The sequence below is a fragment of the Perissodus microlepis genome, chromosome 4 (genome assembly GCF_051167445.1).
Source record: "Perissodus microlepis isolate ML-2025 ecotype Zambia chromosome 4, ASM5116744v1, whole genome shotgun sequence".
Taxonomy (NCBI): Eukaryota; Metazoa; Chordata; class Actinopteri; order Cichliformes; family Cichlidae; genus Perissodus; species Perissodus microlepis.
In genome coordinates, this window is record NC_140464.1 from 289,176 (window position 1) to 303,834 (window position 14,659).

The 14,659-nt window shown below is 45.7% G+C and overlaps 2 protein-coding genes across 4 annotated transcripts; one reads left to right on the forward strand and one right to left on the reverse strand.

The window, feature by feature from the left end:
- Positions 1–1,351: 1,351 nt before the first annotated feature.
- Positions 1,352–4,950, reverse strand: rdm1 (RAD52 motif containing 1). 3 transcript variants are annotated; one of them, XM_084924882.1, is made up of 7 exons: positions 4,772–4,949; positions 2,861–3,040; positions 2,655–2,783; positions 2,425–2,584; positions 2,224–2,322; positions 2,019–2,095; positions 1,352–1,922 (listed from the first exon to the last, which is right to left on the reverse strand). In XM_084924882.1, exons 1-7 carry the CDS (start codon positions 4,868–4,870, stop codon positions 1,827–1,829), a joined length of 840 nt encoding a protein of 279 aa, XP_084781008.1. In that variant the 5' UTR covers positions 4,871–4,949; the 3' UTR covers positions 1,352–1,826. The 3 variants fall into 3 exon arrangements, with proteins under 3 accessions (XP_084781008.1, XP_084781009.1, XP_084781010.1); XM_084924883.1 differs by lacking the exon at positions 2,861–3,040 and having other exon boundaries at positions 4,772–4,950; XM_084924884.1 differs by lacking the exons at positions 2,019–2,095; positions 2,224–2,322.
- Positions 4,951–8,349: 3,399 nt separating this feature from the next.
- LOC146387867 (interferon a3-like) lies at positions 8,350–10,878 on the forward strand. Its single transcript, XM_084924828.1, has 5 exons — positions 8,350–8,488; positions 9,938–10,021; positions 10,109–10,261; positions 10,448–10,525; positions 10,604–10,878. Exons 1-5 carry the CDS (start codon positions 8,366–8,368, stop codon positions 10,772–10,774), a joined length of 609 nt encoding a protein of 202 aa, XP_084780954.1. The 5' UTR covers positions 8,350–8,365; the 3' UTR covers positions 10,775–10,878.
- The last annotated feature ends 3,781 nt before the right edge of the window (positions 10,879–14,659 follow it).

Sequence of the window (14,659 nt, forward strand, 5' to 3'; positions counted from 1 at the left end):
CTGGCCTTTGGAACTATTTTGGTTTTCATGTGACGTATGACCCTGAAGGTAAGCGCGTCATGGACTAAAGTAAAACAGTATGTCGGATGTGCCACGCAATGCTCAATTACATAGGTGGGAACTAGTGTGTTAGCGCAGTTAGCTCGTTAACGTGTTGGCCCACACACGGGGCGATCCGCGGTAGCTCGTTAACGGAGATTTGCCGTGTTGTGGCGTTAACGTCATTTCAGATTAACGCTGACAGCACTAGTGGGAACACAATGAATATGACTGCACATTTACTCCGACAGCATCCTAGTGCAAAGACAAGTGGAAGCAGACAAAAACAACAAGCACGCATGCTACAAACTTTACCCGAGTCATTTAGACAGCCGTTAGCACAGGATTCTCCTTATGGGGACCTGATATGTTTAATATGCTGCTGAGAATATAGCCCAGAAGAAGCGTATAGTATAGCTTTTATTTTGGAAAGAGCCATTTCTCTGTAATGAACTCTCTTTAACAAAGATGAGGGATTTCTCCATCAGATAGATTTATTTATTTATTACTTTGTTGTTTCAGCAACATTAAATTTAAAAACTGTACTTTTGAGTTAAAATATCTATTTATAATTTTAATAAATGACAAATTAAAAAGGCATGAACTTTTTTTTGTATCGAAAAAATATCGAACCGTGACACCAAAATATCGAACCGAACCGTGAATTGTGTGTATCGTTGCACCCGTAATAAACATATATGGATAAAGCCACGATTTTTTTTACATTAGTAATTCCTTTTGTACATATTTTGTATTGTTCTTGATAATAAATTAGTTAAAGCAACAAAAGAACCTGAAGAGCCAGTTGGGAGCCGAAAGAGCCGGCTCTTTTTAGTGAGCTGAACCGAAAGAGTCGGTTCTCTGAAAAGAGACGGAATTCCCATCACTACTGCCAACACCTTTTGTTGGTGCTGAGGCTGCTAACAGCTCCCACATTTTCTGTGCTCGCTGCAACATGTTTTGCATTTAGATGATACCGTAAGGTTGAAGTGCTTCGGTGGTATGCAAACTCACTTTTTGCACAACACCACGCTTTTATGAAAAATTCTGTCGGGATAATGTTTTCTTATCAGTCCTAGCAACATAGCTCTGATGTGTGCATCAGTATAACTGGTTTATCAGGAAATCATGCAGTGATAAAAGGTCCCCTTTTGTCTTTGCTTGGAAGGCAAAGTGCGATTAAATGTGTTATTTTTCTCAAATCAGTTAACACATTAAATTCCCACTTTTTGAGTAGATACTTATGTTATTGTGTCTAACAACAGTAACGACATTTATATTTATAACAAGGTGCAATAATAACAGTGTGCAATACACATACACTTATTCTTTATTTTATTAAGTTTAGTTGAGTTACTGTGTCTTGTAGGACCATGCAATGACAATAAAGAGTTATTGTCAGAGTTCTTTGATGGACATCCACAAACTGAGTCAGTGCTTTTATTTATTTCACAGATCTTTTATCCTAATTATTAAAAAGAATCAAACTGACACAAGAAACAAGAACAACAACAAGAAAATCCAGCCTGGTGATTCAAAATAAAACCTCAAACCAAAACATAAATAATGAGGGAACGCTAAACAGCTGTGTGGAAAATCATGATTCACTGCTGCAGAGAGGACGAGAGCAACACGCACAGCTGATCGGTGCTGTTTCACAGCTGTGTGTGTGCCATGAGCTTCTGGATCTCAGGATCAGTTTTCCCGTCCTTGTACAGCCGGAGCGCCGCGTCGGGGAGCACCGTTGTTTTGTTTCTACACCTGAAAGCTTTCCTCTCAGAAACACGTCACACCCACCCACAGTCCTGATCAGTCAGAGCCCACTCTGCATCGTCAGCCTCCTCTTCATCAGCAGGACTCTCTGTCCAGGAAAACTCGTTCACCTGACACACAAACACACACACACCGTGTGAGGGTTTAATTAAAGGCATTAACCCCCCATACCCACCCTCCCACACACAGTCAACAGGTGAGATTACCTGCAGGACTCCTTCAGTGTCATCAGCTAAAAACTGATCAGGGGTCTGTTTCACCTCCACCATCACTTTCCCATTACCTGCGCACGCACACACACACACACACACACACACACACACACACACACACACACACACACACACACAGGTGAGCAGAGTCAGTGCTGCAGGTACGGCAGTATTTAGAGTATTTGGAGTACTGCAGTACCTAGAAGTATGAGCAGCACGGAGCTGAAGGCCTGAACCAGAGCCTTCTCTCTGACCAACCTCTGCAGCCTGCAGCACCTCTGCAGGAACACATCTGGACCTGAAACACACGCACGCACACACACACACACACACACACACACCTTAGACCAGAACAAACCAGGCAGCAGTGTTCAAAGTGTCGGGCTCTCCCTGCCCTCACCTGTGCAGGTGAAGCAGTCCTCCAGCACCGCAGCTCCTCTGCTCGTCTGTCCGTGATGAGGGAAGCGGAGCTGCAGCACACAGCCGAACTTCAGCCTCCTCTGCCCAGCCCCTCCCCCCTCCTCCTCCTCGCCTTCTTCTTCGTTGGTGAGCTTCTTCAGCTGAAGCAGACAGACAGTGAGTCACCTGCGCTCTCACTCGCTCACCTGAATACATCGATGCAGTGCTTACTGTGATGATATCAGAGGTCCAGCCGTTGAATCCCAGGACGTGATTGGCCAGTTCCAGACAGTGTGCATGGCTCAGAACTCTTCTGCTGCCAGACAGTAAGTGAGGCGTCTGCTTGGAGCTCAACTTCACCTAAAACCCACAAATACGGCCAGGTGAGCTCCAGGAAAACACACAAAGTTCATCAAAGAGGAAGATAATGTCGTCACCTTCAGCGGCGAGTCATCAAACAGCGGGCGTCCGTCTGTGATGCGCTGAGCTGCAGCGGCGTGAGCCGCAGAGAAGAACTTGATGAGGGCATAAAAACCAGGAGGGTGGAGCGGAGCGTTAGGGCTCACCTTCAACAGGTACACGGGACCGAAGGATGAGAAGACAGCATGCAGCTGGGCCTGACACACACACACACACACACACACTATCAGGCAGCTGCTCAGATTGAGCACAGGCTGCAGGATGGTGTGTAACCGTGGTTACGGAGGATGCTGTGATGACACAGTGAACGTTCTCAGGTCTTATATCCATGCAGTATCAGCTACTGCAACACTGAAGCCTTTTAAAAGAAGTATACTGCATGTGTACACAGTATTACTGCAGTAACCTTGATAATACGGTAATGTCAGTGCTGGTACTGATGGTAACTGACGCTCCATGTTCACAGAGGACTGGTGCCATCTAGTGGACATCTCAGGACACTGCATGGACAGTTTGTACGAAATAAAGTGCAGTGACATCAACAGAGTGATTATTAAAGTGCTCTAAAAATAAAATAGTGCAATAGAAAACAGCAATCAAGTAAGGAGGAAGACATGTGACTGTGTAGACAGATGTGATTGGTTGGAGAGCAGCAGAGGGCGGGTCCTCAGCTGGTGTTCAGTGCTGACTCTGATGACTGTTTACATTGTTCTCATAAAAGGACAGGAGAGAGCCGAGGAGGTGAAGAGTGCAGCAGGCTGGTGAAGAAGACCCGAGCGTGAAGAAGATGATCAGCAGCAGTGAAAAGCAGAGGCTCTGAGGCCGGAGCAGGGAACGCTGTTAAACTCGCCTACATACCGTCTCACAGACGAACGCTTCATCACACAATCTGTTACTGTAGTCATGACTGTTAAAAAGGTGCTGTTATCAAGTAAAACCCAAACATATTTCAGGGCTGGGCTAAGCCCCCAGGGTTTCAGGATCCTAGCAGCGCCCCTGTGCTGCATCTGTGTTTAGGTGGACAGTCTTCATCGGCCTTCATCATCATCATCATCATGACAAACAGGCCGCTGTTTCCTTCTGATAGATTTAGTATCAGAAGTATTCAGCGAGTAGCCAGGGTATCGCTGTTATCTTGATTCACTAATCCCAACATGGAGCTCACGTTATCACCTCGCTGTTAGCTCACAGTTTAACCAGCACGATCACGTCAAAGGGGCGGGGCAGTCTATAAAGGGGCCTTTGGTGGGTCATGTGACTTTTCTTCCACAGAACTTGATTCTGAGAGTGCCACAAACCTCAGAGGTGTTATCAGACGGTGACTAGAAATCTGACAGGAAATGTTCTGAAGCAGCAGAAACTGGTTTCTGGCTTCACAGCTGCACAGTAAGGCTGTATCCATGGAAACATGAAACTTCCTGTCCCACAGCCTGATGAAGGAGACGTGGGAATCAGAGCAGAGTGGATGGACGTGATTGGTCGAGCAGGCGTGTGCTCTGCGCCCAGGAGACTCTCCGTCACTCTGACCACCACCTGTTTGACTCTGTTTCAGGATCTGAGGTTAAATATGAACACATCAATCTGATCTGGGGTCAGCATGTCCAGATATACATGCTTACAACAACACAACGATAATAATCCACCTGACTGTGATTACTGATGCTCAGCAGGGAAACAGAGATGTGACACACTGTTCACACACAGCGCTCTGAGGGATGTTCAGGAATGGAGATCTGATTGGTCGGTGGGCAGTGACATCACTGAAATGAAATGCTGTGATGTGACCTGAATTCAGCACGTGCTTCCCACTAACGACTCCTGCCTCACTCACCTGCAGCTCTTATGTCACATCCACTCATTTTACACCAGCAGCTCAAGACAGACCGTCACTATTTAATACAAACTGACGTCACCGTGTGTGCACTCACGTGGATGTGCGCCTCGCCGTGGGTCGGCGGGATGTCCCACACCAGCACCGTCTTATTGCTCTCCACGGGAACCCGGAAGTCCACGACCTCCGCCTCCATCCCGGCCGCACGTGTGCCGCTCCCCTGGACTGATAACGCGCTCAGCGGGGTCGCGAGAGGAGCGCGCTTCCGCTGAGAGGCGGAGCCTGCCACGGCAACCAATCAGGGGACAGAGCGACAATGTTCGACGAATCAGAGCGTTGTCCTACAGAACCAATCACTGAAGTCCACCCGCTGCCGGACCTGACTCCTCTGAGGAAGAAGACAACTTCTGGAAATCAGTTTGGTGTCATTTTAATGTTGTTCGTCACGAGTCTCACGGCTGTTATTTAACAATCCCGTCTCTGCTTTTCTATTTACGTCTGCTGTGTTGTCATAGTGATTATCGTGGAGAGATTGTTCAATGAAGCTTTTTTATCTGCTGAGACCGGAAGTAAGGAGTATCAGGATGAGCGCACGTGTCTGTCGCCACTCTGCTGTGTTAATAAAGTTTTATTTCCGAGTTTCTTTCTTGCCTCATCAGTGAGCTCACCTGGTGTGACGTCACAGAGAGTTTCCTGCACACCCGAAAGCGAAAACGACGATGGCGTCAGCTGGGTGTTAGACAGCAGAAAACAAAACTGCAAACCAAAATAAAAGCATGTTGGTTTTCAGGTAAGGTTTAAATAAAGACTGCATGAAAAAACTCAAAAAGGAAAGCAGAAGGTTCACAACAGTAAGTGCAGAAACTCAAACATCGATTATAAAATACACAGACATCTACAAATCTTTATTTGGAAGTCCGAGCTGCAGCCTGTCAGCATCAACGGCGAGTGCGTGGAAAGGGTCTCCAGTTTCAAGTTTCTGGGTGTGCACATAGACACAGACCTCCAATGGAGCTCTAACACCTCTGCGGTTTTAAAGAAGGCCCAACAGCGTCTCCACTTTCTGAGAATCCTCAGAAAAATGGACCTGAAGAAGGAGCTGCTGACCGTCTTCTACCGCTGCTCCATTGAAAGTGTGCTGACATACTGCATCGGTGTGTGGTTCTCCACAGCACACAGAAAGGCACTCCAGAGGGTCATTAATATGGCCCAAAAAATCATTGGACATCCTCTTCCCTCCCTGAAGGACCTGTACAGCACTCGCTGTCTCAAGAGGGCACGCAGCATCCTACGGGACTGCACACACCCAGGACACCGGGTGTTTAAGCTGCTGCCGTCTGGCAGGAGGTTCAGGCTGCTGAGGTCCCAGACAAACAGACTCAAGGACAGCTGTTACAACAGGGCAACAGCCCTAATCAATGCTAACAGCTGACCTGACTGGCTACCTCCCTGGACTTTTTTGGGGGGGAGGTAGCAACGGTAAAAACAATAACAATAATAATATTTATATTTATAACAAGGTGCAATAATCATTAATGTGCAATAATAACAGTGTGCGATACACATACACTTCTTCTTCTTTTTTTTATTACTAAGTTAATATACTGTGCTGTGTTGTTTGTGTTGCGTTGTGATGTGTCATATCGTGTTGTGTTATATGTAGTGCCGACGTAGGACAGTTTCCCAATCTCATTGTACTACTGTACTATGTATGACTGTGCAATGACAATAAAGAGTAAAGAGTTAAAGAGTTTATTTATAGGAAACAGTGAACCGCACACACAAACAGCTTTTATTGTGACATGCTGCTGCTTCCTGTCAGTGTGGAAAATGAAAGCGAGGGAATTCCACCCAAACGCTGTCATTCCTCTACCAATACACAGCTGATCGATCAATCAGTGATCGATCAGCCTGAGATCAATGAACTGATCACGTTAATAAGACAGAACACACACATCTGACCAATCACAGCTCACGAAGATGGACACTTCAAGACTTTCCAGGGTGCTTAAGAATATCCCAGGACATTTTAAAATGAGGGTCCTCTAGAGGATTTCCAGGGTCCTTGAATATAAGAGCCTAAACACGCAGATTAAACACAAACTTGTATCCATGAATATAAAGCCTCTGATTTAGAAACGAATAAATAAATGAATAAATAAACGTTACAAATAATTGATGCATTCAGTCCCCTCGGGACATTTGTAAATTACAGAGTGGGGACTTTTACCTGCAGACAGGTGTTAAAACCCGGCTCAGGTTCACATCAAAGCAGCTGAAGTTTGTGTGACAACATTTATCCTGATTAAAGAGACGAGACTCTGAAAGCCCGCCCTTTCATATGGGCTCAAATTGTGGTCATAAATATTTTGTACTTGTAAATCAGGATTTGTATGTGTAAAAGGAATTTGTGTGTGTGTAAAAAAGATTTGTGTGTGGATTTAGTCAAAAAATACATGTGAAACTCTGCACTCAAGTTTCAAGTTTCAAGTTACAAGTACGAATTTTGACCCCGTTTTTCTTCCTTTCATCGGATTGGCCAATGTCATGTCAATCACAAATTTAACTATCCAATCAAAGAACAGGTGGGTTTGGCTATTGGAGGGGTGCTTTATGGAGCTTCAGGTCCTAGAAGGGAATAAATGCCCTTATACATACCAGCCCAGTGTTTTCCTTCATCACCACGAAGGAAAACAGTCGATGGTGGTCTCAGTTTGGTGATTTATGTGTCACAGGTTTACATGCTTAATACAGGGACCTCCAGAGCCTTTTCAACAGCGCTGCGGACCTAGGGTGGGGGGCGGGGCAGTATTGTGGAAATGATAGTCTTCATTATGAATTAGCATACATGTTTTTATTGAACATTTGAAGACCCAGCAAAAAAAACAGAAACTCTTGTAGAGGACATAAAGTCAGAGATAGAAAAGACAAGGAGCAGGTGCATCTAGTACAGGTAGAGCTGCTGCAAAAACCCACAGAGCTCAGCAGCCAGCGCAACAAATTCTGGATCCTTGGCTTTTAGTTAGCATTAGCAGCACATGCTGCGTCTGATGTGAAAGGACCTTTATGCTGCGCACTGTGACTCACAGCAATGGTCCCGGGTCAGCCCTGACTTTGTGTTAAACTAATCCTAAAGTAATAATGGTATTTCTAACCACTGATATAGCACAACTTTATCCTTTCAACAGCTACTGAAAGTTAGGGGACCTAGCTTCTATCGGATATTTATATAGAGATCCTCCAGCTTCAAACTGTATTACCCTTCAAGGACCTGCAGTTCAAAAAAAGCACCCCTCCGACAGCAAAACCCATCTGTTCTCTGATTGGATAGTTAAATTTGTGATTGACATGACATTAGCCAATCAGATGAAAGGAAGAAAAACCAGGTCAAAATTTATACCTGTTACTTGAAACTTGAGTGCAGAGTTTCACACGTATTTTTTGGCTAAGTCCACACACAAATCTTTTTTACACACACACAAATTCTTTTTACACATACAAAACTGATTTACAAGTACAAAATATTTATGACCACAATCTGAGCCCATACTTTCACAGCTTCTGTCTGAAAACTGAAACACGGAATTTTTGTTATGTTTTCTGTTTCCTGTTTGTAAAATAAAAGCCTGAACTCTGCTGGCAGCATGGACACGCACTCTCAGCACCGCACAGCATCTTCATCGTCTTCATCATGGTCACCTGGACCGGTCTGCTCTTCATTCTCTGTGGCGCCCTGACCTCTGCCCTCTGCTGTGATTGGCTCACACACTACAAAGCACCGATGGAAGAATCCCGGGGCTTCCTCACTCGCATGGTGAGTACAGCACTGACTCCAGGTCCTTAAATTGGTCTTTAAAACATTCCAGGACATTAAAAACACTGCTTGGTTTTTTCAAACATGTTTCCAGGACTTTAATGATATTCCAGGACTGCATAAACATATTGTGTGAATACATAAAGAGATTCTGTAAAAGAGGATTTTCAGGGTTTTTGAACTTAAGAACTTAAGTTAGAGACTCTCAGTGATTCTTCAAGATGTGACACATTTACATACAATTCAATTTTATTAATACAGCTACAAATCACAACAACAGTCACTTCAAGGCGCTTTACATTGTAAGGTAGACCCACCAATAATACATACAGAGAAAAACCCAACAATCATGTGACCCCCTATGAGCAAGCACTTTGGCGACAGTGGGAAGGAAAAACTCCCTTTTAACAGGAAGAAACCTCCGGCAGAACCAGGTTCAGGGAGGGGCGGGGCCATCTGCTGTGATTGGTTGGGGTGAGAGAAGGAAGACAGGATAAAGACATGCTGTGGAAGAGAGACACAGATTAATAACAGATATGATTCAATGCAGAGAGGTCTATTAACACATAGTGAGTGAGAAAGGTGACTGGAAAGGAAAAACTCAATGCATCATGGGAATCCCCGGCAGCCTACGTCTATTGCAGCATAACTAAGGGAGGATTCAGGGTCACCTGGTCCAGCCCTAACTATATGCTTTAGCAAAAAGGAAAGTTTGAAGCCTAATCTTGAAAGTAGAGATAGTGTCTGTCTCCTGAATCCAAACTGGAAGCTGGTTCCACAGAAGAGGGGCCTGAAAACTGAAGGCTCTGCCTCCCATTCTACTTTTAAATACTCTAGGAACAACAAGTAGGCCTGCAGTGTGAGAGCGAAGTGCTCTAATAGGGTGATATGGTACTACAAGGTCATTAAGATAAGATGGGGCCTGATTATTTAAGACCTTGTATGTGAGGAGCAGGATTTTGAATTCTGGATTTAACAGGAAGCCAATGAAGGGAAGCCAATACAGGAGAAATCTGCTCTCTCTTTCTAGTCCCTGTCAGGACTCTTGCTGCAGCATTTTGGATTAGCTGAAGGCTTTTCAGGGAGTTTTTAGGACTTCCTGATAATAATGAATTACAGTCGTCCAGCCTGGAAGTAATAAATGCATGAACCAGTTTTTCAGCGTCACTCTGAGACAGGATATTTCTAACTTTAGAGATGTTGTGTTTCTGTCCTGTGATGGGCTCTGAAACCTGACTGAAATAAGACCTTTGCCTCCAGATGTGATGAATATTCAACACAAAGTTTACTGACAGCTAAAACGATGCATTCAGAGCCTGTAGGACATTTGTAAACATCACAGGTCACATGTTTAGTGTGTAGACTGAATGTGGGGACGTCAACAACACGTCACGATTGGCAACAGCTCAGAGCGATGTGGTGAAATGAAGCGCTGTCTCTCTGTTTCAGGGCGATCAGCTGACTGAACAGCACTCTTCAGTTCATCCGGTTCGATTCCCAAAACATCTCTACAAGCAAATAAAAAACTCTGAGGTAGGTCACATGACTACATCGATGACATCACATCTGTTTGCCAATCAGACGCCTGCAGCTCACCTCTCTCTCTCTCTCTCTCTCCAGGTGGACTCAAAGCTGGTTTTCATCAGAGACAGTCTGCAGCTTATTTTCTGTCTGTATCGCCATGACAACCTGTCAGCCGCTCCCTGGGGCGCCGACAAGACGGAGGGCTTCCTGACGGTCATCCACAGACAGATCAATGAACTGAGCGCGTGTGTGAGTGGACACGCCCACTTCACTGCTTTCAGCCTACTCACAGGAGCAAACATGCACCCACACCCACTCTCCTTCACCTCCTCCCAGAGCCTCCTCTTCATCAGTGCTTCACCTCCTTTCACCTCCTCCCACAACAATACTTCACCTCCTTTCCGAGCCTCAGTCTGAACTGTTCTTTGTCTCCAGGTTTCGACCAACAGTCCAGCCAACAGCAGACTGAGGAGCTACTACAGGACTCTGGCCAACAGTACTCTGTCTTGCTCTGTAAGTACAAGTACTGTAGTACTCATTGTATTATTGTGTGTAGTGACAGTGGTAATAAGTGTAGTACTGTGTGTACAGGGCTGCAGTACTGCGTCATGGCAGCTGCTCAGGAAGGAAACCAAACTGCGCCTGGAACAGCTGGAGCTGCTCGTGACCACCATCAGAGTTCCTGCTGCTGCCAGCAGGAGGCGCTCTGCAGCAACGCAACAGCAACGCAACCCTGACACAATATCTGAAGACTGTTTCTGATGTTCCTCTCTCTATTTATTTATTTATGTATTTATTCAGATTATTTATGTATTTATTTATTTATGTAAACAAAGATCTTTTTTAAATTAAATGCAGTGAAAACTGGAGAATCTGCTGTGTGGCGTTTACTGACCTTCAGAAAATCACGTGACGCTGATGATGATAAATATGGGATCAGAGGGCAGCTCCTGGACAAATCAATACACTGTCAATAGATATCAATAGCAAATAATATTCATCTATAATCCAGATAATCCTCTGCCCCTCCCTGATCCAGGGCCAGGGAGGGGCAGATCTGGCCCCTCAACAGAGGACATGCTCCATCAGGGGATCACACTCCATAGCCCTCCACGAGGTGTATGCAGTGTTGGGGAGTAACGGAATACATGTACCGCCGTTACGTATTTAAAATACAAAATATGAGTAACTGTATTCCGTTACAGTTACCGTTTAAAAAGGTGGTATTCAGAATACAGTTACTTTGTTGAAATAAATGGATTACACGGCGGTACTTTCCTGTTTCATTTTGTTGCGGGTCAGGACTGTTTGGGTTTTGTTTGACAGCTACGTTCTGTTGTTCCAGGCGGCAGCGTTACGGTTGCCATGGTTACAGGGCGACGCTCTCTCTCTCTCTGGACTGCGTGTTTCCTGGGTGGGAGAGCGCCTTTTCGTTGTTGTTGTTGTGCTAAGCTAACAGGCAGAATGCTACAAGCATAGCTCTAAAGAATGTAGCATCATGGGCAGTGTAGTCCGTGTTGCAGGGAGAATGGACTGCCATACACGTTATGGGCCTGTGAGCGCGAGGAGTGAGAAAAAGGGGAGTGGAAAGGTACGAGTTGTCATCGAGCAAAAACGGGAGCTGGAAGCATGTAAATATAATAATAACGACTGTAGCCAAGAAGAGAGCCTGACGAGCCCAGCTGTAAGTAAGCTATTAAGACTCGACTGTACACTGTGTTCGTGTTTTCCTCCGAAAACAATAAGTTCCGTTGCAGCAGTCTTTCAACGCCTCTCTCTGTCTCTCGCAAGAAAAGTTGACCCACACAACAAAGTAAAGCTATTTTTCGGCTACGAGCCGACAGGGACCCCGCCGTATTAGTCAGAGGTCCCTTTACTACAGTTCGGAGTCGCGGACCTTCAGTAATAGTAATAAATCACACAGCAATAGTACATTCACGTTGTTGTAAAAAGCATGATAATATATTAAGTATTCCAAAGTATTCAGAATACGTTACTGTCATTGAGTAACGTAACGGAATACGTTACAGAATACATTTTGGGGCATGTATTCTGTAATGGAATACATTTTAAAAGTAACCTTCCCAACACTGGGTGTATGGCAGTGCTGTTAGCAGAGCAGCTCTGTATCCTCTCACACAGAGGATGGGATCCTTCCCAGACGCACACCCTGGGCCATCTGACCTCAGTAAGTCACATGACAGGATGGGACTAGGTTTCACAACATTGGCTGATAGTGACACCTGTTTTCATACCTTGGCTCATGTGATTAGGCGGAGGATCAACAGTGGGTCAGCGACCCCCTTAGAAAAACTCTCACAGGGCTTAAAACCTTGGACTCTGCACTAGTTGCTCTGAAAACTGAAGAAGCATCTCGGACCAAACGTCTTCAAGAAACTTAAAGAAGTCCCGATGCTTTTCCTCCCAAGCTCCTTAGACGGCTTTGTGATTGGTTATCGTAAGAAAACAGCTCAGACATTTAGTGCTCACTCAGCCTTTATTATCTCATCCACATGTTCACAGCTGCACAGCTCTGTGGTTTCATCTCACTGGACCACAGTAACGCAGTCGCCATGACGATTTCTGAGTGACATCATCAAAAGTAAAAATGAAGTTTGTGTCAAACATAAAGAGAAGGAAAAAAAGTTTAACATCGGGTTCAGACAACATCACAGACACACTACTGACCAATCACAGCTCACCATTTTTTGGATGTCATCAGGAAGGAGGAGCAGGGAAAGAAATCCAAATTTCAAATAAACGTTGAGATTTAATCTGTGTTTGTGGATATAAAATGAGGAGAGAATCGAACTGACTGACTGACTGATTAATTGATTGATCAATCAGCTGCAGGTCTCCTGCAGTGTGAACCCAGTGTTACTGGGTTAAGTGGGATTAATGGTGCACACTGCAGGTGCGGCTGTGGGCCTCAGTTGTTGCAGATGGCGACCTTGAGGATGGGCTGGTAGGTGTCGGACATGGTGGCCCTGACAGTGATGTAGGCCCCCCTGTAGGTCAGACTCGGCCCCTTGGCTTTGCCCCTGACAAACTTTTGCTCCGACTTGTTGTACATCTCGTCGTAAAGGTGCTGGTCGCAGGCTTTGTCCATGTCGAAGACTCCCACCGCGTACCAGTTGGAGTAGAAGTTGAAGTCGTACGGCACCGAGAACATCACTGCGACCCTGCCGTTGAACTGCAGGGTGGACACGTGCTGGAGGTCGTAGGTGAAGACGGTCACAGAGCCACACGCCGTGTGAGGCTTCTTGATGAAGAGGGCGTTGCCGTTCTCGTAGGGGCTGAGCGTGGGAGGCAGGGGCGAGCTGCAGGAGCCGCTCACAATGTGCATGCTGGAGAAACAGAAAGACATCACTGCCGTTACACACACCTCACACCTGCAACACACCTGAACAACCGGCAGAGACCTGCACCCACAAGCACCGTCACGCTCAGAGACCATCCATCAGCGGCCAACTTAACCTTATCAGGGTTGCGGAGGGGCGGGAGCCTATCTGAGGTATCATAGGGCGAGAGGTGGAGCACACCTGGACAGGTCGCCAGTCTGCCACAGCTCTAACACACTCACATTCACACCTGTGGATGATTTAGAGTTACCAGTTCACCTAACCCCACTGACTGCAGGTGTCTGGACTGTGGGAGGGAGCCAGAGTACCTGGAGAGAACCCACACAGACCCGGGTACAGAAAGACTCTGGTCCGATGGTGGAGTCGAACCGAGGACCTTCTTGTTGTGAGGCAACAATGTCTTCATGTTGTGTACACACCTGAGAGGAGGATTGATTCTAAGGGCCAAACGCTGCAAAGACTCAAATCTAAAATGCTCAAACAGAGCAGGAGGACTTTTCAGGCCGAGGTCTGAATCCTGTACACAACATCAAACATGGTGACGGATTAATTAAAGAAACTTTATCAGGAGTTTACTGTTAACGAGCTTGAGTGGAGATCTGTCGGATGAACAACAGCATCCAGCTCGCATCAGCTGGTTTGCAGTGTGGAGGACCAGGCGGTCATCCACTTTAGATTGGAGATGGTTTAAGACAGAAGGAAGTTAGGAAGGAAGGCCGAAAGGAAGGAAGTTAGGAAGTAAGGCAGGCTGTACAGGCTGCAGTGATCCGTCCGTTGTGGTGAGGACAGAGCTGAGCAAGAAGCCTGTGATTTGTGGCTTGTTCTGCGTTCCTGTCCTCGCTGATGATCATGACCTGGAGGTAGTGATCGAACGGAGCCTCAAAGAGTCTCCTCCACAGACTAGTGCATGCTGGACAGATTGCATCCCTCCGCTGGTTTGGGAAAGAGTATGGAACTGTTTTCCATATTTTAATTAACCATTCTCAAACATTATTTAACGTATCTGACCCGAAATGGGAAATGGGTGGTGGAGTGGTGGGGAGAAGGGGTGGTGCAGGAAAAGCTAAAAGCCAAAACAAAAGGAAAAAAAGTCAATTCAGAAAACAGAAGCGTTTCTGGGAACACAATAACTTGACGGACCAGATGCGGAAGTGTGTTGGTGAATAATTTAAAAAAAAATTGGGGGAAGACAAGCAAGTGCTGGGCTTTGTTCTCATGTATCTATTGTGACATATTTATTCCCACTTATTTAAGTAGCAATGCAAATTTTGAAGAACATGGAAAA

What these genes read in the sequence shown, in the direction of transcription:
- rdm1 (XM_084924882.1), bottom strand. Translation starts at nt 4,870, where the DNA reads ATGGAGGCGGAGGTCGTGGACTTCCGGGTTCCCGTGGAGAGCAATAAG. An exon ending in GGACCTCTGATATCATCACA is followed by an intron (nt 2,585 to 2,654) that starts GTAAGCACTGCA and finishes TGTCTGCTTCAG; the next exon opens with CTGAAGAAGCTCACCAACGA. An exon ending in GGACTGCTTCACCTGCACAG is followed by an intron (nt 2,323 to 2,424) that starts GTGAGGGCAGGG and finishes CGTGTGTTTCAG; the next exon opens with GTCCAGATGTGTTCCTGCAG.
- LOC146387867 (XM_084924828.1), top strand. Translation starts at nt 8,366, where the DNA reads ATGGTCACCTGGACCGGTCTGCTCTTCATTCTCTGTGGCGCCCTGACC. An exon ending in AGCAAATAAAAAACTCTGAG is followed by an intron (nt 10,022 to 10,108) that starts GTAGGTCACATG and finishes CTCTCTCTCCAG; the next exon opens with GTGGACTCAAAGCTGGTTTT. An exon ending in TCAATGAACTGAGCGCGTGT is followed by an intron (nt 10,262 to 10,447) that starts GTGAGTGGACAC and finishes CTTTGTCTCCAG; the next exon opens with GTTTCGACCAACAGTCCAGC.